The following is a 27,158-nucleotide window of genomic DNA, read 5'->3' as shown; positions in this document are numbered from 1 at the left end:
GTTTCTCAGAGTCTGAGCGTCCCCTGTTCCGTCTCCCTGAGTGAGCGTCCCCCTGTTCCGTTTCTCAGATGCTGAGCGTCCCCTGTTCCGTCTCCCTGAGTGTGTTTCCCCCTGTTCCGTCTCTCAGAGTCTGAGCGTCCCCCCTGTTCCGTCTCTCTGAGTCTGAGCGTCCCCCTGTTCCGCCTCTCTGAGTCTGAGCGTCCCCCTGTTCCGTCTCTCTGAGTCTGAGCGTCCCCCTGACCCGTCCCCTCCGTTGCAGCCGTGTACAACTGGTCCGGCTGTGTGCGCCATGGCCTGCCGCTGCGCGTGGGTGACACGGTGCACGTGCTTGAGGAGTGTGCCGGCTGGCTGCGCGGCTACGCGGTGCGCCAGCGCGGCCGGCGCGGCCTCTTCCCGGCTTCCTACATCCAGATGAAGCCATGCCTGGTCGAGTCAGACGGGTGAGTGTGGGGAAGCAGTCGGCCCATCACCGCATGCTCGTTGAACAAGGCTCGTCTCAGTGTGGGAAGGTTGGCGGTTCGAAGTGTGCTGCAGGGTGGGGTCGGTGATGGTGATTGTGATTATGATGGTGATGGTGATGGTGATGGTGATGGTGATGTGATGTGATGTGATGATGTGCCAACAGCGCCGAAATGCGTGCATAACGTCGCAAACGTTATTGCCAGCATCATTATAATACGATTGCACTACATGTGTAACCAACAAGGTAGCTCGGTATAGAGTGTCTGGTCAATATCATGTAAACCGATCTGGTCCAGCCAGTGTCTTCCGGAGTGCCTGTCACACCCGTGCTCCTGCGGCTCCTGGGCCGCAGAGCGGTGTCGAGCTTTGGTCCGCGCGACAGCGTCAAGCTGCCGCGGGTGAGGTGCTGCTGCTTCTGAGGGCGATCAGGGAGCGGGTCGTCGCGGGTAGCACTGTCTGGTGGTCGCCGACAGCGCTCGAAGTAATACCGACTCTGGGTTCAAGTCGACTTGCCCAAGTCCACGGACACGGCCTGGACCCAGCGTAACGGGCAGCATCGCCCCTGGAATAGCCCCGGTTAGTAGAGAGCCGTCCTTCCTGGGATGCCCCGGGTTAGTAGAGGGCTTTCCTCCCCGGGATATCCCGCCCGGTGGAGGGCCATCCTGCCCGGGATGTCCCGGCCGGTGGAGGGCTGCCATCTCCGACCGGGCGCGGCTCGCAGTGCCTTGCCGCCCCGGGCGGGACGCGCCGGTAAGCGCCGGCACGGGTCGACCCATCTGTCGGCGGGCCTCCGACATCTGGCGCAGCAGCCCGGCACAGCCTCCGCGGACCCGGGGAGCGGCACCTCACCCGACCTGCGTCCGCTCAGCGGCGGGTACGGCAGGCGGTACAGGGTAACACCGCGCCGTGCGCTTCCCCACGCTCGGCTCGGTGCTCTGCGCTCAGAAGACGCCACCAGGGGCAGCGCAGTGAAGGGCCGATGACGCACGGTCGGTCAGCTCGCGCTGACAGTGGGATGGTCGTCAGACGCAGTGGGCCTCAAGTCGGGATCCGCCTCTACCCGGTCTGAGGAACGTCCCGTCCCGCCCAGTGACGCGTCGCGCCGTTCTCTTCGGCTCTTCAGACGCACAGATGCGGCGCGCGTTCTCAGCTCGCCGGCCGAGGCGCGGCCGGCGGTCTGCGGCGCGCCGGCCGCGCCCGCACTCCGCCCCGCTCCTCCCGCGCCGCCGCCGCCGCGCGCCGCAAACGGGAACGGCGCGCGCGCGCGTCCGGCGCCGCGCCGCCTCACTTCACGAGTGGTTACGCGGGCTAACGGCGCCGGCGACGCATGACCACACGCCGTCCGAACTGAACAGCCGTGAGCCGGCCCCGCCCGGCGGCGCTCACGCCTGGCGTGACGTCACCGGAGCCTGGCCGCCGCTGACCCGGCCGCCGACCCGACGGCGGGACAGCCAGCCGTCGCCGACGACGAGCCCGTGGCGTCGCGGTGGTCGGAATTGTCGTCTCCATTGCGCTGTGACGCCGCTAATGGCGGAGGCCGGTCTCCGCGCGGCCGGTTCCGATGGCATGTCAGCCGCGGTAAGCGCGGTTGCGCTCTTGGTTTCCTGGCGCTTTTCGGTCTTTTTCCCTTTGGGGCGGGCTGTTGATTTATCGATTTCAAGCAATACATCCTCGCGCCGTTGGCGATATATCCGCAGCCAACGACGCTGATCTCAGTTCTGGTCGTTCGTCGGCTTGTTGTTGCCTCGTTTCGGGAAAGTGGCTGGTATATTTCGACAACCGTTATCACGAGGAGAAAAGGCCGCTCGGCCCCGGGAAATCGCTCGGAAATATGGAGCAAGCTATCACGTTTTTCTTTGTTTCTAATTGGCCGCTTCCTGGCGTTGTCACGACAAAGGCGCTCGCATTTTATTGACCCCGATGCAGTTTTTCTTTCCACCTTCGCGACGCTCTTACGCGAGAGTGAATAGAACGGTTAGCACCTTGGTGCAAGACGCTAGAAGTTGTGGGCCCGCTTGCAAAGCGACAGTTTCGCCCACAATCTTTGTCGTCGCTGTTTCACTTTCTGCAGGTGCCAAGACTCCAGCTTGTTCGCTGTGGGGGCACGATATAGCATCGCGTATGGCCGTATGTCGACTGAATGCGCTCAGATGTGGTGTCATGCACGCACCGAACCCAAACGGCTGAGGGATGAGCTGCCTTGTGATGACACCGCCCACACCTTGCACCAGTGGCATTGCTATGGGAATGCCATGTCGCTGCTGGCCGGCATGGACTCAATGGCCGGCAACCTGCGCTGCACAGCGTTGCACAGCAGCAGCGTTTCACAGCAGTCCGAACGCCCGGCCCGAAGAGCGGCGGCTCCGGCTGCATGCCAGCCCAGCCGCGAGCCCTGACGCGGTCCCGTGTCAGTGCTGCGCAGTGCAGTGCTAGCTCGATCCCCGTGTCAGCGCCGCCCGGGGCCTTGGCACGGGTCCCACGTCAGTCCAGCCCTGACCCGTGACCCGGACGGCACGTGAGTACCGGGCGGGGCGATCACGGGCCTCGGCCCGGACAATGCGTCGTAACCGGCGCGCCGGCGCGGCCCGTGTGGCCGGCGGCCCGCCGCGCAGCGCTCAGCCCGGCCTCCTCGCCGCCGCCGTCGCCGTCGCCGGTCTCGCCGGCCGCAAAGGAAGCGCGGATGACGCGAAGGAGATTTCATTAGCGCTGGGCGGCACTGCCGGGCCGGAAGCCGGTGCACGGCTTCCGGCCGACCCTGGCGCGCCCGGTGGAAAGCGGTGCTGCGTGCGGCTGAGCGCGGTGGCGGTGACGGCGGCGGGGACGGGGCGCGGCTGGCGGTGCAGCGCGGGGCAGTCCAGCCACCGCCGCTGCCGCCCGCTTTCTTCGCCGCCACTTTCGGCGGTGTTCTGTAGGCCCGAGGTGCCGGTAGACTTCGGGCTCGAGACGTGAGCCGGGCTGCCGCTCGGAGCAGACGCCTCTGACCGGTGGGGCTGGCCTCCGCAGGGTGCGCACGTGCCGGCAGCGTGCTCCGTGACAGCCGCGCCCCGGGTGCGTCGCGCGCCCCCGCCCTGCTGTCGCACGTTGGCGCTGATGAAGTCGGCCTTGGGCGGCGTTTGCGGCCTGGCGCCGACGAGACGCCGCTGGCAGACGCCTCGTAGCGGAACGCCGCCGGCCCGACGGAGGCGGCTGAGCTGCGACCCGGCACAAAGCCTGCGCTCTGCAGCGTTCCGAACGGTCTGCTCTGGTACCGCCTGTCCTCTGGGACGCCTCTGCTTTTCCACATGCCCCGCCATTACGCGCTCCCCTCCGTCTGACCCCCTCCCCCACCCCTTCATCTAGTCTGGGCCGGCCCCTCGCCTGACCCGTCCCCCGCATCCGTGCTCCCTTCTCGCTTCTGCCCCGCCGCTGTCCCTACGCCCCCGTCCGAGCCCTGTTGCCCGGCGGATGAGCGGGACAGCCGCGTGGCCGCTGCAGCCCACACCCCTGCTCGGGGCTCGGGGCTGGGGCCTGGCCGGTGCGGGTCGACACCAGACGGACGGGTGACCCAGGCTGCCCTCTGATCCACTGGCCGGGCTGCCGAAGCAGAACCGGCACCGTGACCCGAAGACGAGCGGGGCCGCGTCCACCGCGCCACGCTGCTCTGTAAGGGAGCTGTGCTCTGGATGGTGGGCTGCGAGCGTGGTTCGACGCGTCGCCCAGCTCAGCCAGAGGGCGAATTGTTGGGCTCTCCTCAGCAGATTGATCTTGCGACGTGGTAAGAAGTGTGTGTCTTCTTTGTAGCGGGACAGTGCGTGAGTTGTTGTGTGCCGTCCCTCTCACAGCTGAAATTGGCTTTTACGTCATATTTCTATGTCTGGATTAGATCTGCCGCGTTCCGATTTTCACGACCATTCGTTGGCCGCCGAACTGAAAGCCGAGCTACAGTTTCGAACTTCCTTTCAACCCTGTAATTAAGAAGTGACGTATCAGCAGGTGTCGATGATTAAGTGCAGCTGAACGTCCCAGGTGTCACGGACAGGGCCGGGCTGCGCTCCATTATGTGGGAACTGTGCGCATCTGTTGCTGGATGCCGTGTCCGGCCGCCTGATCGAAGAGCACTGGACGCGGTGGGGGCTGATGTGATATCCGGACGTGTTGAATGAATGAATGAACAAAATGAATTAAGTTGAATGAATTTGTAAAGCAAACTGGCCAGTTTCTTCTGACACCGTTTCGGAGAAACTCCACATCGGTGCGGTTAGGCGGCTACGGTGCAGTTCGGAGAATATTAGCGGGATCTGGACATATTTTTCTATGAAGTAGGGGATTCGTGGTTTGCCACCAGTAGGCGCCAGGTAGATTCCATCTGTCACTGCATTTTGTTTTGGCTGTGATGCATTGTAGCCTTTTGGCTTACCTTGAAAGTGTCTCCGCACGGTTGACTCCGCATGGTGTGCAGGACCGCTTCACCGCTTCGTGACGTCACTACGATGCAGTGTTTGTGCCCTGCCTTGCACGGCCTTGGTTTCGACACTGTCACGTATATCACGTGCCTGATTTCATTTTGATGGCGGCCTCGTGCGCCGCAGGATGGCGCGCGCGGCGCAGGGTCGGCCGCGGCCGTCTCCAGCGGCGTCACCGGGCGGCGCCGGCCGTGCGCCGTCACCGCGCCCCCGACCTCATGGAGGCAGTCCCGACCATTGGGCCTAATTGAGCGCGATGACTCTGCCACGTCACCCGCACCAGCGGCGCGCGCTGGCGCCGGCCGGGCCGCCTGCGTTGAGGACGAGCGGCGCGGGTGGGACGCCTGCCAGCCCTGACCGCACAGCACCGCGGGCGAGACGCTGCTGCCCAGAGGGGGTGGCGAGGGTGGTATGTGGAGGACGTGTAGGAGGCGCGGTGCGATCAGATCGGCAGGCTGAGACGCCGTCTTCCCTCTGGCGCCGTTATCGTCCATCTTGTCCGTCTCCCCATGCTTCCTCGCCCTCTCCCTCCCTTCATTCCGTCTCTCGTGCCTCCGCCCCTCTGCTCTGCACTCTGCCAGCAGGCCGGGCCAGGCTGGCAGGTGGCGGCACGCAGGACGTGGTCCGGTCGGCTCGGCGGTCCTCGCGCCAGCTCCTCCGTGCCGGGTCAGGCTGGCAGGCGGCGGCACGCAGGACGTGGTCCGGTCGGCTCGGCGGTCCTCGCGCCAGCTCCTCCGTGCCCGTCGCGAGGACGCTCCCGGTGAAACCGGCGCCGGCGCGGGCTCTGTTTTTACTCGTGCGCGGCTGTCGGGGCGGCCGGCCAGCCGGATTGGAGTGGCTTTCTCGTGTGATGGCCGGCGGACGGCCGACGCACGTGGACCGAGTTTCCCTGAGCTGCTGCCGCACGCAACCGGATGGATGAGAAGGAGGGGAGATGGCATTGGTACGCTCTGGACGACGTGCCGCGCTCCCGAGGAGATGGGCTATAGATAGCTCGCGATTCGACAGCGGCGGTGGGTCTCATGTGCGCTGAAGATTCGCATGGCTGAAGCCCGCTGTTTCTGGTCCCCATGGCGGCTCTTCGCATGACTGAAGTCTGCTTGTTCCTGGTCCCGACCGCGGCGCGCCTGGACCTCGTCCTGTTTCAGTCATGCGAGACCGGCCGTGTTGGGCTGCCGCCTGTGGGTTAGCTGTTGAGCGGGTCTTGCGAGCGCCCAGGCTCCACTGACCCGAAGAGGAGATCAGTGGTTGCTCGGGGCTGAAAGAAATCGACGAAATTGCCGCTTCATTGTTCCGCCTTTCAGCTTTGGTGTAGTCGCCTACGACTGATTGCATGGGACGACTTTATCTATGCTATCCGTGCTGCGAGGTCCAAAGTGTTTCCATCGGTTGTTTGTCGACGCCTTTTCACCCACGAACTCCTGTGAGCCGCCGAGTCAGCCACGAAAAAGAAACCGCCTCTGATGACGAATTATCCCGAACAGCGGTAGTCAGTTGGGTGACCATCCTGCGGCGGCGGCGCTGGGTAATGGCGGCCTAATGGCCGTGTTTAGGATTTCTTCCGTCATCTCGAGACCCGCCATGTGTCTGCTCGGCCGCTGCCTGATGACCATCCGCCGCGGTGGTCCGCCGCCGGCTCCGAGCGGTCGCGGCCGGCCGGGCGCCCGTCCCGGCGGTCCATGCACTGCGCCAGCCTAACGAGCAGCTTCCTGCTGCGACCCGTCGGCGCGTTGTCGCTCTCGCGCCGTGCGCCGGTGCCGGCCGCGGAGGGGACGGCCCGTGCCGGCCTGCCCACGGCCGGGAGCGCCTCCACCCGGGCCGGTCCGGGTGTCGCGCGATGTCAGGCCCGCGCACACGGCCCCGTGCCGGCCGCCGCGGGCCCGTAATGAGCCCGGTGGCACTGTGATGAGCGGCGGCGGCCGGGTCTGGCTGAGAGCCGGTGGGCCGTCTGGGGTCCGGGGAGGGGAGGGGGAGGAGGGCGAGCGCCGTGCCGGCGGCCACGTCCCCAGCCTCCGGCATGGCGCCGTAGTCGGTGTATTAGCGGCGGGCCAGGCCGGACCGGTTATTGAGATGTCGGGACAGGGGCGATCGAACGGGACGGTGGCGCCGGCGGGGTGGGAGGCGTCACGGGGTGCGCGGTGTTGTATCGTGGACTGGCTCTGTGTGAAGAGTTATTTCTGCAGGATGCACTTATGTGTATCGGGCTAGGCCGTCACCGAAAAGAATGGAACTTGTCAAGCCTTTCGGCATGCTGCGGACTTCAGTGGTCAGTCTTCTCGCGTACACGGTGACCCGAACCTCGGGGCGACACCGCTCTCCCGCCGCCTCTCTAAACGACCTGGCGCGGCAGCCAGCCGTCTCCCACCCGCGGGCTGTCGGCGTCGGCAGGTCCTGCCGTCACTCTCGGTTTTCACCGCGATCACGGCCGGTGCCGCTGGCCGCCGCCGCCCCTGATCCGGCCGGGGTGAGGCGCTCCCTCGGGCCCGCGTCTCGCCGGCCGCTTTCACTCTCGTGCCGGCCGCGCGCGCCGGCATGTGCCCGGCGCCGGCCGCGATAGGTCGCCGGCCGCCAGGTCAGACGATGGAAAGTGAGCGCGAAACCGGTCCAGCGCTGCACTGTTGCTGTGCGGCGTGGCGGTGAGCTGCTGTTGGACCGCTGAGCTGTGCAGCAGAGCCGAGGTATCTGTGCTCCGAGGACTAGACGGCTGAAGACTTTGTGTTCGGCACAGGTGGCGTTGAAGGCTCTCTTTTTTTGGAGGGGGACAGTTTGTCCAGCTGCATCTCACTGGGCTCCGAGAAAGAGCTTGCTTTGATGTTGCTTGCCGATCGACGCTGGCAGCGCGATTTTCTGGGGATGTCTGGACTTCGGCACCTTGGCCCACGTACCGTGGACCGTTCGTCACGCTACCGAGACCGGCCGATGGGCCGCGCTCCCAGGACGGGCGGGGCTCGGAGCCGCCGCGTCACCAGCGCCGGCGAACGCCTTGTGTCGGCGCCAGCGGCGGCGGTTCGCGGAGGCCGCCGCTGGAGCCTGTCGCCGTGAGTCAGCTGGCGGCGTCGGCGGCCGGGCCGCGTCGGACCCGACGCTCCCTGCTCGGCGGGGGACGCGCCGGCCAAAATAGAGCGGCTGACAACGGTGCGCCTGGCAGCGCCTCGGGACCGCACCCCCCGGCAGGGACGCCCCCTGGCCGCGGTGTGACCGCTCGTGGGCCAGGTGCTGATGGTGTTTTCTGAGATACGTGGATACGCGCTGGTGGCCGCCGGCCTACGCCCTCCTTAATGGACATGTGGGATTCACGGACTGATGAAGGAATTGTGTGGCCATGCAGGGCTCCTTCGTCATACACCATCGCTCTCTAGGTGGTTTCGTGACCCCAGATGGTTCTGCTACCGCCTCGGTGGTGACCTGGTCACCTAATCAGGATTTGCAGATCCATCTCGGGCGCGCGTGGTCGTACGACACCGCGTCACTCCGCTGTGACTCCTCCCTCCCCCCCCCCCTTCTGGCACGTGACGTCTCGTCGCCGGGCGTTCTGAAGCCTGGCGCCGGCCACGTGTCGCCTGCTCCTCAGACATCGCTGAGTCTCGGCGCCTTGTCAGAGGCGACCGACGCGCGCTCGAGCCCTTGGCGCGTGCCTGCCGAGTCGGTGTCGCGTCGCTGTTGCCACGCCGGCTGCGACTCGGCTGAGCTGGCGGTCGGTCTGTGCCGCACGTCGTCACTACCAGTCACGTGCCCACTGGCGGGCGCCAAACGAGAGGTTTTCCCAGAGCGCGGGCGAGTCCCGACGCGCGTGTGTGTGTGTGTGTGTGTGTGTGTGTGTGTGTGTGTGTGTGTGTGTGTGTGTGTGTGTGTGTGTGTGTGTGTGTGTGTGTGTGTGTGTGTGTGTGTGTGTGTGTGTGTGTGTGTGTGTGTGTGTGTGTGTGTGTGTGTGTGTGTGTGTGTGTGTGTGTGTGTGTGTGGTGTGTGTGTGTGTGTGTGTGTGTGTGTGTGTGTGTGTGTGTGTGTGTGTGTGTGTGTGTGTGTGTGTGTGTGTGTGTGTGTGTGTGTGTGTGTGTGTGTGTGTGTATGTGCCGAATTTGGCGGGTGTCCCGCGCGTGACGGGAACCGCCGGCGGCGCCCCTGGTGATACGGCTGGCCGCCCGCCATGGCAAGGGTGTCCGTGCGCGGTCACAGCATGGCCAGAGAACGCCGCCTGCGCGGCTACAGCAGGGTCCGGGCGCGAGCACAGCATGGCCAGAGAACGTTGTCTGCGCGGATACAGCAGGGTCCGGACGCGAGCACAGCATGGCCAGAGAACGTCGTCTGCGCGGATACAGCAGGGTCCGAGCGCGAGCACGGCGCGGCCAAAGAACGTGGTCGGCGCGGCCAGAAGACGGCGCCGGCTCGGCCACCACGGCCCTGGCCCGGCCTGAGCGCGGCGGCTGCCACGCCGGCGTAGCTGGCCGGCGATGGCGCCGAGCGCCGCCGGCACGCGTCCGTCATCCTACGAGAGCTCGTGGAAACGGCGAGCAGCGCGCCGCGTGCCTGAGGAGGCGCCACCCGCGGCCGGCTAACGACGCAGCCTCTCGGAAATCGGCGGCGCCGCGCTCGAGTCGTGACCGGGCAGTTTCCCGTCCGGCGGTTTGCCGGCGGTTCTGCGCCGTCATTCGGTCGGGTTCAGCGCACCCGTCGTCCATGCCATACTGGGCCTTTGAGCCTCGCAGCCCCGATGCATTGGCCGCCAATGTCCTGTCGGCGTAAGTGCACGCGATTCATGGACTTGGCGTTTTGCCCCGTTCTTTCCGCGTCCTCGGCGTTCGAAGATTCGTCAAAGCTTTGCATTTTGTTTTTATCGTGCAGGGCCGGAACCATCCGATCAGCACCAATTGGCGTATATCTCTCGAAAAACTGTGGCGGTCAACAATGCACGGATGCCATGGCACACCTGCTTGATTCATGGTTAGGTGCGGCCTGCCGAGCCTGGGATTATGCGGCCGCCACCTGGGCATGGTTTGCCTGTCGCTGTAGCCGGCCAGAGTTTTCCTCACGCCTCGCCGGCCGAGCTGGTGTCCATTCGAGAGCCGAACAGGCTCTCGTTTGCGCTGCGACCGCGCCAAATGCTGTCTGACCGGCGCGCTGTGTCGTTTCAGGCCCCAGGAGGTGATCACGCCCATCGAAGACAGCGTGGTCACGGAGGTGACCCAGGTGCTCAGGGAGTGGAGCGAGCGATGGAAGCAGCTGTACATCGTGAGTACCGAGCGCTGTCGGCCCGCGGCGCCGCCGCTGTCAGCAGCCTGCGGCGTGCGGCGTACGGCCGTGCCTCCGGCCGCCGCCCGGCCCGCCGCCTGCTCGATCGGTTCACACGCTCTCCAGTGCGATAGAGCACGTGAGAATTGAGACAATGGCCGGCCGGACACACGGCCGACCGACTGCCGCTGCCGCCTCTGCTGCTGCCGCTGCCGCTGCTGCGTGAGGACGCAGACGGCACGGCCTCAGAAGACGAGGCGGCGAATCGGAGCAGCGCCCTGTTGCGCAGTTGAGCTCGCTCGCATGCGGCACGCGCCAAGTCGGCCGATCCGGGGCCGGATGTCGTGGCAATTCAGCACTAATGGCGGGCTGTATCGCCCGTCGCCGGAAGCTCTGTCTCGCCTGCACCCCTTGCAACACGATCAACAGCGCCTCGCGGCTGCATCGAAACTCAGCGTTGCGCGGTACTGGCGCGTGCCACTGAAGCCGCGGGGACAGCACCTGCTCGGGAGCGCATTCAGCACATCCTCGGCTGATGTGGCTGTGGACCCCACCCATGTGGAGAGGCGCCCATGCGAACCGTAGCAGAAATCCGGCGGCTCTGGTTGTGGCCGAACCCTTCCGGTGTGACCGGAAGCATATTTCAATGTCGCTGCCTGAAAGTGGGTTCTTTTCCCGGATGGATGCGATGACCCTCTTTTGAAATATAAATGTACTTGAATGCTCCGCAGAGGGCCAGAACGTCGCGATTGTCGATAGCGCGGTTGGATGGTGACGCGGAGAATCGCGGTCTGTGTCTGGTTTGTGCAGGGATAGAGCGTTCTATTCATCTGAAGGTGCTCTAGCAGCCAACCCGCAACTTTGAGAGGAAAGTGAGCTAGATCCGGGTGAAACACGTCTTTATGTATTTTGGGTTAGGTCTCGCCATTTTTTCCTGCCCGGCCCCCCCCCCCCCCCATTGTTATATGAACCCTTACCGCTATGTTTATTTTTATGCTGTTATTATTGTTCGGGTAGAGTAACTCAAGTGCATATGAGCGTATCAAAATGTCATTAAGTCGTTCTTCTATCGAGCTGTAGAGTGAAAGGGAGTCTCTTCAACAAGTGGGACAGTCATATGTGGGACAACATTATGATGATACGTGCTATTGTCTTTGGGCTTTCACGCTGAGCACCAGTGCTTTTAACGGTTAGCATTATGTGATCTCTCGATTAAATGTTATCAGTAGGATCTTTGGGACATAAGTAGGTGAAGTGGGTCGTTACCACCACGCTTGCTCAAATGATTTTGCCGTTCCCTAAGCGTTCGGCGACCCCACCAATCAAACTGTCACCTACGCCCGCCAATTACTGTACATTCAGGTCTCGTCCATTCTGTAGTGCGTTCGTGCGAAACAGTAAGCAGCGGTGGGCGGCCGGTGGACGCCCCCGAGCGCACGCACCCCGTCAATCGATCCCCCCCCCCCCCCCCGCAGTGTGGCGGGCTCGGGCGGCTCATGCCGACGGCGTCCGCATGGCCGCATGATAGATGGGCCGCATGTCCGCGGCCAGCGGTGTGAGAGGCGCCGCCCTCTTGCCCTTGCTTGGTAGACAGCAGTGAAGCCCACCCACCCTCGCGCCCCCGCCTTGGGACAGCAGTGTAGCCCGCCCACCCTCGCACCCCCGCCTGGGGACAGCAGTGCAGCCCGCCCGCCCTGGCGCCCCCGCCTGGGGACAGCAGTGTAGCCCGCCCGCCCTGGCGCCCCCGCCCGGTGGACAACAGTGTCGGAGTCGGCTTGCAATTGGCCTGCGGTCGTCGGCGGGGAGTGGGGGCATGGCTTTCGCCGCCCCCGGTTGTGTGTCGGCCCCTTTCGCTGCCTGCTCACAGGTGTGTCAGCCTGTAGTTATGCCGCACCCTCCGGTTTGCTGCTGATGGCGACAGCGAACTAGAGGCACGAACACGCGGGGCTCTGCATGAAGACAATGCTGGAACGGAAGGGAGCAGAGACGACAGCCCATGAAAGGTCTTTGCCGGCTGCATGTTACTCTCCCCGGTATTTCAGTGGCAGGGAGTATCATCCTAAATTTGACGTGCCCTGCCGCGATGTATCGTATGGCGCTATAGACCACTGTGCTCTCACTGGTGCCGGCGCCTTGGTCACAGCCCACCGAATCGGCTTCGTCCCGAGCATCTGCGCGCGGTGGTCGTCCGGCCGCCGCCGCGCTCCGTGCGATGCGTCCGCTCTTCGCTCACGGACAGGACGTGTCGGGGCCGATCTATCAGGCCGGGTAATCAGAGCCCGGCGGCACCTGTCCGCCGCCGGCGATGGACCGGCGGCCGGACCTCCCGGCCGTCCGCCCCGGCCTCGGCGAGGACTTTCTTACGCGCCTGTCGGAGCGTGCGTCGGTCACCTGTGGGATGAGCCCCGTCACCTGCGCCGCGCGCCCCCGTATGCCGGCCGGTGAGGGCTGGGCGTGACCCCTGCTCTCCCTCCTCACTTCCCGTCGCTCTGTGCCGGTCAGCCCGGCTGTGCTCTGTCACCGCGGCCCTCTCTGCGGCGTCGGTCGGCGGGGGCCGGACCTGCTCGCCACCGACCACCCGGGACCGTCTCGCCTCCCCCCGCGGCGGCCGGCCGTGCGAGCACACCGCCTCACGGCGGCCCCTCTGTGCCAGTCTGGTCAGCGGGCACCGGCGAATCATGCCGCCATCGATCGGCGGGGAGCGGTGACGGCCGCCGCCGGCGCCGCGCTGTCTGCCCCGCGTGTCCCCGCCGTCTGCCCCGAGCCCCCGCCGCCGCCGGATTATCCGCCCGGCGCCGCCACTGCTGACAGATCTGGGGCGGGGCAGACGCGCCGCGGACGGAGGGCGGGCGCAGAGCGGCGGACGGGCTAAATACCGCGTACGGAGGGAACACACGTACGAAAGGCGCAGGACAGACGAGCGAAAGACGCGGCCTGTGACCGGCGTGTTGAACACAGGCCACTTAAATACACCTGAGAAAGAGAAGGGCTGGAAGCAGCGTGGTGATGGCCATGATTTGAGCCTTGTGCCGTCCACGCGAGGTTCAGGTTCGCCCATCCGTGACGAGTATTGTGCTGCGGTCTGGCGACGATCGTAAAACAAACTGTCACGCCGCGGGGTGGCATGTAATCACCGGCACCGCGTATGTAGGCTTCTCAGTCACCATCCGCGGATGATTACATGGCTCCGTCAGACAGGTCCTGACCTCAGTATTCAGACAGGTGGCAGCGGTCTGACTCACTGTCCCAGACAGCCGAGCCCGACCTGGCTCGATGCGCCGAAGGGTGCCGACGGCTCCCCTGTCGCCCGTCTCGCCGTAACGATCGGCCGCCGAGCCGCTGGCTGGCGGCCCGGCGGACCCGCTGCCGGCCTTTGTCACTCTCCGCCGGTGTAGCAGCGGCGAGCGGGACCGCAGGCCAGCCAGCGGGGAAGTGTTGACCGAGCTGCACCAAGGTCGCCGGCGCCGAAACGCCCAAGCCTCTGATGGGAGTGGTCGCTCGTCCGGAGCGCTGGCGGCGCCGGCGCCGCGGGGCCTCCCAAAATGACATTTCACTCGCCGTAAATCTCCGTTTGGTCGCCCCGCTGCGTGGGAGCGTTGTATTGTTGCCGACGTGGCGTCTGTGGGAAACCGCCTGGCGGACGTCCGCCGTGCCGCCGCCCGCCCCGTTCTGCCCGGCTGGGCTCGTCGCCAGGGGCTGTTGTCTCGGTGGCTTGCGGCTCTGAGACGGCCGCTATCTACCCGTATCTGATACCGGGTTGCAGTGTTTTTGTGGGCGCTGGTGGACTGAGCCGGCTGGCGTCCTTATCTGAGGTCGGCTTTAAAAACCAGTTTTGGATGGCTGTGTTTGTTTGAAGTGTCTCGTTCCTCGTAGACGCGTAAATACCCTCCCAGAGACCAACCATCGCGGTGCTGACTGATAATTTCTTATTTTTGAATGACGAAGTGACATACAAGGCTCAGCCGTGAACTGGTGCACTGACACAGTGACGGCTAGTCACTGATGGTTTTGTCACCGGTACGAACAGCGAGGCGGGTTATCAGCTTTGTGAAGTTTCGCGCTCCTACCTTCACAGCCGCCCCGACTGACCTTGGGATGCGGCGCTTTTGCAGGCGTTCCGGTGCCCCTCACAAGCCTTGGTATTTCCCAGAGCCGCACCGCGCCTTGCTGTAAACGTGGAGCGTGCGTCACTCCACGCTCGCCACACAAGCCATAATCCGCTGCGTTATGCGTTGGCCCGGCGTCTGCCAGGGGGGAGGGGGAGGGGGTTCGCCATGCCAAGTGTGACCGCGCCGTGTGCAGCGCTGACCCTCGTGTGTTCGCCTCTCTGACAGGGCCGGGAGGCGCACGAGGTCGCCACGCTCTGGAAGGTGATGCACGAGCTGCTGGACTGGCGACGCCAGCTGGTGACGGGCACGCTGACCCAGGACCAGACCCGCGAGCTGCGGATCAAGGTCACCGCCAAGATCGACTGGGGAAACAGGTCAGTGCGCCGGTCGTCGTCGCCTCGCGGGCGGCTCTGCGGACCCCGGCGCGAGCTGGCGTCTCGGACGTGACTCGCAAAGCTCCGCCCGGCGGATTTCCAGCGCAGCCAACTGGCTAGGAGCACGCCTCGTTCGCGGTCGGCTCGGTCTGCCGGCCGACTTTCCAGCTACCGCCGTCGGCTCGGCTGTGGGCGAGGTTTGTGAAGACGTTTGCCAACATCAGCTGTCGGCTTCCTCGGTGGCCACTGGTTAGGTTTGGCCCGCCGCCCTGGCGGTGGTGTCCGGGCACCCCCGCGCGTGCACCGGAGCTGGAGCCCGGGTCGCAGTCGGTCCGGCCGGCGCTGACCGGGGCCGGCACCGGTGTCAGGCTGACGCCGGTGCCCGCAGCCTGGCCCACCGGTGTCAGGTTGTGGCTGGGGTCGGACGGGCGGCCTACTGACGTGGCCCGCATGCTGGGCCGGGCCGGATCGAGCGCGGTCTCCGTGCGGTCGCCGCGGTCTCGGCGGTGACGGTCTGCGGTCAGCCACCGGCCGTCCCCGCCGACACCGACGCATGTGCGCCCTGGTCACGCTAGTGCTTACGAGCAGAGAGGAGGAGAGAAGGAGGCGAGGTCGCCACTGCATGTGTGCGCTGTCGCTGCTAGAGCTCGTGAGCAGAGAGGGACGGCAACACGCCAGCGCGCACGCGCGGTCGCCGCCGCACGCGCGCTGTGGCGCTGCTCACGCCCCCCGGGATGGACGATGCGGCCGGCTCGGGTGTGGTGCGCGGATACGCCCCCATCACCCGACCCCGCCGCAGCGCGCGGAGCCGCTCCCAGCCGCGTTATCGCCGCCCCACCGATGCCAGCGACGGGTGAGGTCAGCGCGCCGCCGGCTCCTCGGCGCGCTTCCGCTCCGCCGGGGCTTATCTCGGCGCCGGCGCCGGTGCGACCCGCAGCCGTGACCCGCGGCGCGCGGCGGCCGCCGGCAGCCCGACCTCCTTAGCCGGTCTGACCCGGCCGACCCTGGCGTCCGGCGGCGCGCCGGCGGGTCGGCCGGGGCAGCCCGGCGGGCGGAGCTACCGGCGTCCGGGCAGCGCCGCCCCGCCCGCTCGCCGCGAGGTGAGCGATGTGGCAGCGCAGGCCGCGCCATCTGGCGCGTGAGACGCCGGTGATGGCCCGGCTAGGTGGGCGGTCAAGGCCGCGGCGTCGCTGCAGCGGGAGCCGAGATCGCGCCGAACGGGGCTGGCTATTGTGGCGCGGCGCCGGCGGCGGCGCGGAGGGAGCTGGCCGGGAGCGGGCGTGCGGGGTCGGCGTCGGCGGCGTGTGGTGGTCGCCGACCGGCCGCTTCGGGTGTGATGGATGAGCATAGCTCGGCCGTGAAGCGAGATTGGCGCCGGTTGATCGCGACGTCTGTCTCGCTCGTGGCAGTGACGCCCGGCCTCCGGACGCGGTACATCCATCAGCCGGATCGGACCGTGATGGAACGCGGCCAGTCGAGATTCACACTCGGGGACGATCACCGCTCGGGGAGCTCGCCGGGTTGCCCCCCCCCCCCACGCTGTTCTATGACCTGGCGCCCAGCCGTTCTCTCGCGACGCCCGCGACCGAGGGGTGGCGGCGCTCAGCGGCCAGCTTGTCCATGCTGCTCCAGCACGGTCGCAGGTGGGACGGAAATGAACTTTTCCTTGCTTTTGGCTGACGCTGGGTCTGGCTTCCCTCGAATGTCCAGAAGTAATTGACGAGGGCTGGCAGGCGTCTGCCGCCGCCGCCGCCACCATCACCAGCATCCGTGTTTTGTGGTGAGAAGGCGGCGGCGGCGGCCTGGCCTCGGCCTCGGCAACGATCGTGCGTGATGTGAGCGAGGCAGCGCGCGGCCTCGCCGCCTGTGGTGGACTGCCGCCCGGCAGCCGGCTCAGGACAGACAGCTCACCAGCAGGACACACACACGGGACACCTGACCAGCCGGCTCTGGGCAGATAGCTCACCAGCAGGACACACACACGGGACACCTGACCAACCGGCTCTGGGCAGATAGCTCACCAGCAGGACACACACACGGGACACCTGACCAGCCGGCTCTGGGCAGATAGCTCACCAGCAGGACACACACACGGGACACCTGACCAGCCGGCTCTGGGCAGATAGCTCACCAGCAGGACACACACACGGGACACCTGACCAGCCGGCTCCGGGCAGACAGCTCACCAGCAGGACACACACACAGGACACCTGACCAGCCGGCTCTGGGCAGACAGCTCACCAGCAGGACACACACGGGACACCTGACCAGCCGGCTTTGGCAGACAGCTCACCAGCAGGGCACACACACAGGACACCTGACCAGCCGGCTCTGGGCAGACAGCTCACCAGCAGGACACACACACAGGACACCTGACCAGCCGACTCTGGGCAGACAGCTCACCAGCAGGACACACACGGGACACCTGACCAGCCGGCTTTGGCAGACAGCTCACCAGCAGGGCACACACACAGGACACCTGACCAGCCGGCTCTGGGCAGACAGCTCACCAGCAGGACACACACACAGGACACCTGACCAGCCGACTCTGGGCAGACAGCTCACCAGCAGGACACACACACAGGACACCTGACCAGCTGGCGTCGGGCCGGTCACGCCCCTCTCCCGCCGCCCGCTCTGTGCCGCCGCACAACTATCACCGTTGCCGTCGGATTCAGGAGCACCTGTCACGCCCGCTCTGTGCCGCCGCACAACTGCCGTCGGCTTCAGGAGCACCTGCCACGTCCGCTCTGTGTACCCTTGTCTGTCACTGTTCGAGCGATCCGCTTGCAAATCACAGGTGGCTTTGATAAGCTTTCATCGTGTAACTGACTGACACTGATAGGCCGCTGCACTACTACTGACACCGCTAGGCCGCTGCACCACTACTGACACCGCTAGGCCGCTGCACCACTAGTCTGTTAAGGAATTAGCAGGAGCTGACATGTCAACGAACAAAATCCGGCTGACGCGTCGCCGAGCGCCGGCGCTCTCAGCGGCCGGCCGGACGGTCGAACCCGACTCTGTGACCCGTCCTGACCCCCCCCCCCCCCCCCCCACCATCACCAGCCGACCAGACGGTCTCGGTGTCGACAGACAGCAGTATTGTCCAGGACCAGATAGCACGCGCGCCAGCATTGTTGTAGAACTCATCAGATGACCACGCGGCATTGCTTTGTTCACCGGTCGACAGTGCATCTGCCCGGGACAGGTTGGTCGTTGAATTGCTCTACCTCTGTTGCTCAATGTGCAATGCGTCACGTGATGTGCTGATTGTGATTTGCGTTGGTCATTCGCGTACATTCGTGTTATTTGCGTATTGCCTGAGTTCATATTCTCGCAACGTATTCTCGCTAACACTTGCCACGTTTATCGTATGGTACCACGCGTGCCAACAGTCCGCCATTTTGGTAATCCGTTTGTTTCCGTGGCATTAAATCGCTTTGTAGACATCGATGATCCGTATTATGAGCTGAAATCGTTCATGTCTGCTTCCATGCCCGCTGTTGCCTTGAGATTTACCGAATTCACGATCGAAGTCTAAAACCCGATCCAGCTTCTACATTGGGTGAACGGAATTTTCCTGAATACCTGTCCGATAGGCGCGATCGCCGTAACTGGCAAGCATTATATGAATTCATCGGTGCATTCATCATAAGCCAGTTACGTTGTGATGAGAATAGATCGTGGTGGTTGAGATCGCCTGGGAGCATTGACTGAGCGGGCTCTTCATCACCGTCGCATGGCTCAGTGCGCGGAGCGCGGTTTTGCCCGGGCGCGCCCGTGGAAGAAGGATGTCTTCTTTTTGTGAGGAGGAGGATCCCAGCCATCAGTGCAGCCTGTTATGTGGTCTAGCCGGGCCCACTGCCAGGACGACTGGCTTGGGCTCGGCCCTGAGCTGCCGAAGCTCGCGGTCCCTGGCCTGTGGGCCGGACTCAGCGCCGGCCGGTCCAGACACGCTCTCGTGCGTCCCGCCCTCGGCGGCCAGCGCGGCGCACTTGTGGCCAGCGGCCACCGGCGGCGCCGGTGACGTCAGCCCTGTCAGGCCCGGCCCGCCTGTTGACGCTGTCCCAACAGACGGCCGTGCCTGGCTTGGCGACGGCCCGAGCTTTTGTTAGGCGGTCCCGTCAGTCAGGTGCGGCCCTCCTGCTCGTCCTCAGACGGACTCCGGCTCACGGTCACCACAGGACCTGACCGGCCGCCGCCCGCTGTCTCGGCTGGCCGGCAGGTGTGGCTGTACACTCAGACGCAGAGCCTGGCGGCGTTCGCTCCCGGGTTGGGCCGCTCCCGGCCGCGCCTCTCGCCCGTCTGCGCGGTGAGCCCGGCCGGGCGGTGCGCGGCGCGGCGCGGCGCGGCGCGGCGTTGCCGGCGGCCCGGCACAGCGCCGCGCCTCGCCACGCCACGCAGCGCGGACGTGCCGGGCGGCCGGCGCGCGTCACACCGGCTGCGGTCGGCGGTATGCCGACAGTTCGGCCGCGCACGAAACCCGCCGCGGTCGGCCGGTACGGCCTGATTCGATTGTCCAAATTACCGGCGAGGCCGCTCGACTGGGTCAATATTGGCGCCGCGGGGAGCACCGGGGCGTAACAGCGTCGGCATGCGGAGCCGGCGCACCTGGGGGCGGTCGGCCCGGCTCGGCGCGAGCCTGTGCCGTGCGGACGCCGCCGCGGGCGCGTTCGGCGGCGCCCGCGGTGCACCTGTGCGCGGTCGGCGTCAGTGCTATTGACCCGACCGCGGACACCGTCGCTGCACACCGATGCCAACGAGTCGACCCAAATCGGCGGAGGGCAGGGCCGAGAGTGGCGGCAGCGGCTGCGCTGCGGCCGGCGGCTCCACGTCCTCCCGAGCCGTGAAGGGAATCCCGGCTCCTGCCAGCCCGGCGCGGACGGCCCGCGGCGGGCTCCCGCTCGCTGCGGTCCTCGGTAACGGCACGCGACGGCGTGAGAGCGCAAGTTTTGCGAAACGGACGCCGGCCGGCTGTTTAGGATGCCCGCCAGCTGCGTGATGCGCCTATAAATTCGCCGCTTGCCTCACCGGGCGGGGTTATTCTGCCGGCGGGCCGTCGGCTCCCGTGGCAAATGAGCTTTATTACATTCCGGACGGGGAAGGTAATCTGGCAGTCAGCTTCAAAGCTGATGCGCCGTATGGGTCGGATTTTGGCGCGGCCGGGGCCGCTTCAGATCGCTGGCATCTCCGCGGGCTGCCAGGCCGCGCCCAAGCTCTGTCGGGCAGCTGCCGGTGGGAGACGCACTCGCCGCGCAGAAAAAACAACTTTCTCCGCACGCCGGCGGGGGATGGCGACGGTGCGGAGTGCGTAACGCACCGGCGCTGGCGGCCGGACGACGCCTGCGCCGCGCCGCCGACCGATCAGATGCGAGGGACCGGCGGTGGGACGGGGCCCGGCGCCCACGGCTCGACCGCGGCCGGAACGCGACGGCTTCGGAGAGCCTCGTCGTGCCGAGCCGGCGTGGATGAGCTCCGCCGCCGGAGGACACGGCCGTCTGTTTACGACGCTTTGACGTCTTCAATTGGTGCGGTCGGAATTCGCGCGCCCGAAACCTGCCTAGTTGGCCGCATTGTTCCTGCGCATTTGCGCGCTGCGGATGGTCCATTCGTAGGTCACGTTCCTGTGGCCTGAGGAGCGCGACCGATTATGGCGCGGGCTGCTGGGTGTTGGGTTTCCTGTTCAGGTGCTGCTGGCGCCCTCTGGTCGCGCTGCACTGTGCGCGCCGTGAAGCTTCTGTGGAGCTGATGGGGTTTTCGCTGACAGAAGTGACGCAGGGGCGGAGGCCCTGGTTAGATTGATCGCCCACGTGGCTCGTTCGGACAATGGTCCGCACAATTCGCCGATGTGTAAATGGCGTTGTGTCGAGGTGAGGGATTATGTGCTGCGGCCTAATGTTTCATCCAGCCGGCTATTAGCCGAGTTGTGGCGGATCTAAGCCGGTCATGCGTCTTGCCTGTGAAGAGGGGGGGGGGGGGAATCGGTAAGGAATGGCGAGAATGAGAGCGCGCAGTGAGAACGCTAATGGGCTTTGGCTGGGCTCTGTGATCCGTGTACGGCTTCCCAGGGCCGGTCGACAGGTTGCCTTCCGCGGCGGAATGCCTTAATCTGAAGCCCTGCGTGTAAACGTCGCTCCTGCCGAGTTACCCGTCCGGCGCCGGCGGCTCAACGCGACACCCGGGGATCCGCGCCGATCGTATCACTTCAGGTGGCTTGCAACAGTTGGCGGCACCGAAGGACTGCCCGGGCACTATCGGTGCGAGCCGTGTAGCCCGCGGTGGCACGTGGCTACCGAGCCGGCCGCCACGTTCGCCTGAGACCACCCTCCCTGCTCCGGCGGTCCTCCGCCATGGCGCCAGCCAGTCAGTCACCCTCTGTGATTGTCTCGCCACGGGCCACGTCTGGGGGAATGCCTGACAGCTGGGTCGCCGTCGCCCTGGCCGGTGGCGCCACGGCTTCCGCCCGGTCCATCGGCAGCCGTGTGTCCCGGTCTGCCGGCCGACGCGTGCCGCGGTCAGTCAGCTGCTCCGTCACCCGGTCAGTCAGCTGCCCCGTCACCCGGCCAGTCAGCTGCCCCGTCACCCGGTCGTCACCCGATCAGTCAGCTGGCCTGTCACCCGGCATCACTGCCTGTCACCCCGGTCAGTCAGCTGGCCGTGTCACCCGGTCAGTCAGCTGGCCTGTCATCCGGTCAGTCAGCTGGCCTGTCACCCGGTCATCACCCGGTCAGTCAGCTGGCCTGTCACCCGGTCAGTCAGCTGGCCTGTCACCCGGACAGGTCAGTTACCCTGTCACCCGATCAGTCAGCTAACGTGTCATCCAGTCAGTCAGCTGGCCTGTCACCCGGTCATCACCCGGTCAGTCAGCTGGCCTGTCACCCGGTCATCATCCGGTCAGTCAGCTGGCCTGTCACCCGGTCATCACCCGGTCAGTCAGCTGTCCCGTCACCCGGCCATCACCCGGTCATCACCCGGCCAGTCAGCTGGCCTGTCACCTGGTCGGCCAGTCAGCTGGCCAGCTGACCTGGTCCCTGGTCCGTCCTGCCTGACTGGGCCGTCCGCAGTCCTGTACTCGAGTGGGGACACCTCCTGCCGGGTGATGCACCATCCGGAACCGGGCATGCGGCGTCGGAATGCTGCCATCCGTCAGCGTCTCCTTCCTGCATCAGCCAGGACGCCTGTGGCCGCGGAGAGAGGCTGGGGCTCCCAGCCGGCGATGTGGCGGCGAGTGGACAGAGGGGAGGCCGGGGTCCCTAGCCGGCGGTGTGGCGGCGGGTGGACAGAGGGATGAGGCTGGGTCCCCAGCCGGCGGTGCGGCGATGAGTGGAGGCGTGTCCGGCGGCGCCCCCCGTCATAAAGCCGTCAGTCTGTGGTGCGGCAGCCGATGCGCCGGCAGCTGCCGCCGCCCCGCAGGCGTCTCCGGTGGCAGATAATGACGGCGCGGGCAACCGATAAGGCGCGCGCGGCGCACTCAGTATCGGCCGCCGGCGCCGCCGCGGGCGTGGGAACAATTTCACGCCGGCGGCCGCGCCGACCGGGAAGCGGCCGCCGAATTGCTGGCGGTCAGCGAAACTGTGTCACGACTGGCGGCGGGGAGCGGCGCGACACGCGTTCGCTGGTCGGGGCGGTGGGGACCGACGAAACGCGGCCCGCTCCGAATCGATGGGCGCCGCTGTCGATGGTGGCGTGCGTTGTCGGCAGCAGAGCGGAGTCGACAACACGCACCGAAAGTCGGCTTCGCGCGCCGCCTTTTGCTTCGGAGCAGCTCGCGAGAACTAACGGGAGGGTGGGAACGGGGAGCTCGAGGGAGCAGCTGGTTGGCGGAGGAATGCGCGCGGGCCGGGTTTAGGGAAGGGAAGGGGACGCATTGCTGCGAGATCGCGTCCCCTCCCGGCCTGTCTCGTATTTCATCCACTGCGCGGCGCCCGCTTGCACAGGGGCGGAGCGAGCGCCGACCGGAAGCGGGGCAAAAAGGATGGGAACGCCGCAGATAGATCAGCGACGCCGCTGCTTTCACACGCGGCGCACGGACGTCGCGGAGGGCGCGCATCTGCCGTCCGTCTGTTTTTGCCGCCCCGCCACCGAGCGTTTGGAGGGTATAGCCATTAGCCGTGCGCACCGTCATCCATCACCGCCTGTTTATTTGGCCGCTGCTGCGTGTTTGCAAGCGGAATTCGCCGCGAGCTGTGCGCGGCGAGTGGAGACCCGCTGGGTGGGCGAGATGAGGCCGTCACGCCGGCACGGCTCTCGGGTGTCCCGCCGGGCGCGGTGCCGGCTCCCGTCCGCGGGCACGGGCGCGGCCGGTTTCACCGGCCTGTCGTCGGTGGAAGGTCCCGTGCCCTCTCTGCTTCGCAGCACTGCGCAGAAAGTGAAAACTGCGCGCGTTCCCACGCCCTGACCCGGGGCCGCCCTCGGTTTCACCCGCCGGTCAACGGGTCACGGCGCGCGCCTCCGATGCGTGCGCTGCGGCGGCTCGGCCGACCGTTGCGGCTCGCCGGCCGTCACCCCGCGCCACAAGGCCTCACGCCGCCGGCTGTCGCCTTGCTACAGGGCCTCACGCCGCCGGCTGTCGCCGCTACAGGGCCTCACGCCGCAGGCCGTCACCGCGTCACGGGGCCTCACGCTGCCGGCCTACACAAAGCGTGACGCTTGCTCATCTTTCGCTCATCGGTTGGATGCGTCACCTAAGCCCTGAGTTTTGTCCAGAGCTGCCCGGCTGGTCGGTAGTGGCGGCGTTCACCGTCGTGTCCCTGACGCCGGGAATGTGACGAGCATGCCCACGTAAGCGATGCCAACGGTGCATCTGCGACAGCGGTCTCCACCTGGGAGCCGGTGGTGCGTGTCTCCATCAGTGAGCCGTCAATGTGTCATTATGTCGTTGATCGTTCACGCACGGGCTGGCTGCGCCACTACCATGGACTAAGTGCCGTGGATGCGGCTGACGTGGCGCACGGTCGCCACACGCACTGGCGTCTGCAGTCGTACGCCGGGGCCACAGCTCGCAAGCTGATGTATGGCCTTTGAATGGCACCGATGGATCCAGCGGAGGACGGACTGATATAAAATTGATGACGGCGATACAAAGATATTTAAAGACCGTCACTGAATCAAACGGCGCAAAGTGGAATCGTTGCGATTGTGAAGGCGTGGTTGGTGTTACGACCGGCCTGCTGGCTTGCACCCCTGGCGGCGTACCACCGGCCGCCTACAGACTCCCCGCACTACTCCGGGCATGATCAACGCGGGATGAACGGCGGACCGACTCCCCCCCCCCCCCCCCCCCCGCCGGGCGTAGACCTGCGCCGCTGCCGCTGGAGACGGGCCAGCAGGATCGGGGGTCGGTCGGTTGTTGGCCAGCCGCTCGCCTCGGTGACACGAGGACGTCTTCGTGGCGTGCGGACGGCGCCTCTGTTGTTGTGGCACTAACTCCGCTGATGAGGTAATTGGCGGTGATGGCCGGCTGGCAGCGCTGCTCGGCGCCGGAGGACGAGGCTGACGTCAGCTCGGGATGCACTCAGCTGCGAATTAACGCGTCCGAATTCCTGCCCACGCACTGCGGCAGGACCGATGGGAATTCTGCACTCGTTCTCGGTCCAAGCCTGTGCCATTTCTGATCACGCCCGTCGACATTCGTGTGAGGACTTCGTTCCGATCGCCTGAACCATTGTTAAGTTCATGGCACAGGGCTGCGCGAACTGCACTGCGACAGTTTATGTGAACAATCAGCTAAGCGCTCGCGGTTACTATACGTCTGCTGCCAAGCCGGTGCCATGCCCCATCACACCACGCGAGCGCTGCGGAATTCCTGGAGCTTTCCCCCCCCCCCCCTCACCCTCCGCCTGGCCTTCGCAATGTCCTGTCTGCACCTCGTCTTACAACGCACACAAGCCCTCGTAAAACATCAGGTCACAGGTGGAGAGGGCGAGCACACTGCATAGCGCGTCTCGCAAATGGCGTCGCACGCGATCCGGGAATTCTCTCTGTGCCGAGCCGGCTCTGCGTCTCCTCGCCTCGCCGCGCCCGGCGCTGCGCTTGTTTACGATTGGCTCAGACGGCAGGCAGATCGGAATCCGCCATCAATGGAACTGTGATCGACGCTCGCCCGCCCGCGCGTCATATGCGCGCATCGAGCCGGCAGCGGCCGTCGGGCGCGGGCTCGGGCGCGCGGCCTCTGCTCTCCCGTGCCCGTCTCGGCTGCCCGGCGTCGACTCGCGGCGGGGGCGATTCGCCGCGTGACTTGACGATGAGCTCGCAGCTTTTCCGCGGCCGAAATCACGGACGGTTTCACCGGAGCGCGCCGCTTTCCGGAGCGGCGCCCTGCACCCGGCGGTGACTCGGGGTCGTGAGTCACCGAGTCGCCGCGAGTCCGCGCGCGGCGTGAGTCAGCGCCGGCCTGACCCGTCGCGCCCTGTTCCAGGAGCCTGGGCCTGGACCTGGTGCCGCGCGTGCTCGGCTCCATGCTCGACCCGGACGCCATCTCGGTGGTGACCCTGCACCAGGTGGTGAGTACCGAGCCGGCAGAGGGGCGGCAGCGGCGCCTGGTGTCGCTCTGAGCAGGGATCAGCGCCGCGCGCCCTGCCGATGGTGGCAGCATGCGCTGCGTGGTTTGATCATCGGACGTAATGAACTCGGATTGTTTTAATACGCATCCGCTGGGTGTCACCGTGCCTAACACGTGCTGTGAAGGCCAACGTGGTAACTGTCACTGCGGGGGTGGAAGTGATCGTTGTGGTCTGAGTGGTAGTGATCGCTGTTGTCTGAGTGGTAGTGGACGTTGCTGTCCGAGTGGAAGTGATGCATCATGCTGTGCCGTTCAGCGATTTAGTGCACCCTTGTTCATTGAACAGGTTTGCCCCACATGAATGTGTCACGTGCCAGCAAAGCACAATGTGGCACGTTTGGCCGCGGTGGAAAGCCAGAGGTCTCACTCCTGTGTAACGTCAGGTTCGGCTTTGCCCCGCGCTTGCAGTGTTGCGTTTGTGACGCGTAGTAAATGCACAGCATGCACGCGAGCGCACCGCCCGTGAACGCGAAATGCTCGTGAATCACAATGAATCACTGGTCACCGGCATGAACCGGTCCCGCTACTGGCTGCGCAACCCATGAGCGGCCACTAGTGCGGGGGACCATTGCGTCAAGTCCGGCGGCGGCTCTGTTTTGAATGGCCGGCACGCGTGGGCGCTCAGATCTGTGGGGTGATTCGCGTACCATGCCTGACTGCGCCGACCACCGCCATCACGGCCGTCCTGTTGCGATTACCGCCCGCCTCGTCCGGCTGCCGCGGCTGGACATGTGTGCAACGTCGGCTGGCCGGACCGCTCGCAGGTCTGAGTCGGTCGGCGCCGTGCGTCTGCCGTGGACAGACTGTGATGCTCGGGGTCAGGGGAGGGTGCCGTGTTGGGGGTGATGGCACCCATCGCCGGCACCCGCCGACGGTATTTGGACCAGTGTCCGGAAACCGCTGAGAAGTAGTTCAGGCACGCGTGGCAGAAAGGAGACATGGTGGGAGCATTGTGCGTGCGCGCGTGGTATGTAGGCCCTAGGTGTGAACCTTGTACCGCTTCCCATCGCCCCTCGTTCGCGCCTGATAAATCGTTGTGTGCTGTTATAGTGTGCCGACTGTTGCGTGCGTGAAGTGTGTTTTCGCTACCGTAATTATGAACTCGTCCCATTTCTTTGTAGGAGGTAGGGGCTACAACCCCAAGTAGTGAGCATACGGTCAAAAGGGACTGCACTGTAGTGGTTTTTGATCAAGAGGGTTATGTTAACGCATCCCCAACCCGTTAAAGAAGCATTTATCGTGCTAGCGTACCGTAAGTACAGATGAGTTAGGTTTATGGTTTGCTATCAGATTCATTCGTTGGCTTATCACCTATCAACATCGTTTGTCCATCATCGCCGAAGCCTCAGTGATCGTAATTGGATTTCACAGCCGTCAGTTTGTTACGTGACGTCGCTGTGATCATGTGAAAGTGATCGGAAACTTTCTTCAGCGGCACTGTTCTAAAAACGCCACAAGCTGACAGAGCGTGGGTTTTCACCGACATGCTAATGAATAACCTACGGCCAAAATTTCACTTTCAACCTTCGGCGCCTGGCTTTTGCTGGCCGTTAAAACATGCGGACGCTCGGCGACCGACAGCATGCTTGCGGACGGCTTTCGATGGCGGGCCGGGCCGGCCGTGACGGCGTGGTCTAATGACGCTTATCGCCCGTCTTACTGCCGGTCCGCCCTTTGTCGTCGGCCGCCGCGGATCATTTGTTTTTGCGCCAGCGTGTTTTGCTCCGTCGTTTCAAGGCTGGAGCCGCCTTCCGTCCGCGCCGCAATGGTCGCAACGCCCGGCGCTCTCGTCAACGGGGCAATTACGTCCGCGGCGACCCGGGGCGCCCTGTTGTGACTCAGTGGCTTCCGAGAGGCGCGCGGAGGTCAGGGCGGCTGGGACGATGACCGCAGGCCATGAGGCCGGAACCGGCCCGGCTTTGATGCGGCGCTGACGGCTCGCTCCTTGTTTCAGCACACCCAGAGTCTGGAGACGTCGCAG

General features: G+C 65.5%; 1 protein-coding gene across 1 annotated transcript in view; it reads left to right on the top strand.

The window, feature by feature from the left end:
* LOC119111665 (dedicator of cytokinesis protein 3) overlaps nucleotides 1–27,158 on the top strand; it is a 40,256-nt gene that overhangs the window by 11,554 nt on the left and 1,544 nt on the right. Inside the window, exons 2-6 of the mRNA XM_037235474.1 lie at nucleotides 260–440; nucleotides 10,034–10,130; nucleotides 14,465–14,613; nucleotides 25,034–25,118; nucleotides 27,132–27,151. Coding sequence (XP_037091369.1) covers nucleotides 260–440; nucleotides 10,034–10,130; nucleotides 14,465–14,613; nucleotides 25,034–25,118; nucleotides 27,132–27,151 — 532 coding nt within the window. The remainder of the gene's footprint in view (nucleotides 1–259; nucleotides 441–10,033; nucleotides 10,131–14,464; nucleotides 14,614–25,033; nucleotides 25,119–27,131; nucleotides 27,152–27,158) is intronic.

The sequence above is a fragment of the Pollicipes pollicipes genome, unplaced genomic scaffold (assembly GCF_011947565.3).
Source record: "Pollicipes pollicipes isolate AB1234 unplaced genomic scaffold, Ppol_2.1 Scaffold_7261;HRSCAF=8764_pilon_pilon_pilon, whole genome shotgun sequence".
In the NCBI taxonomy this organism is placed as follows: Eukaryota; Metazoa; Arthropoda; class Thecostraca; order Pollicipedomorpha; family Pollicipedidae; genus Pollicipes; species Pollicipes pollicipes.
Note: the sequence above shows the minus strand (reverse complement) of the source record. Positions and strands in the feature narration are given on the sequence as shown.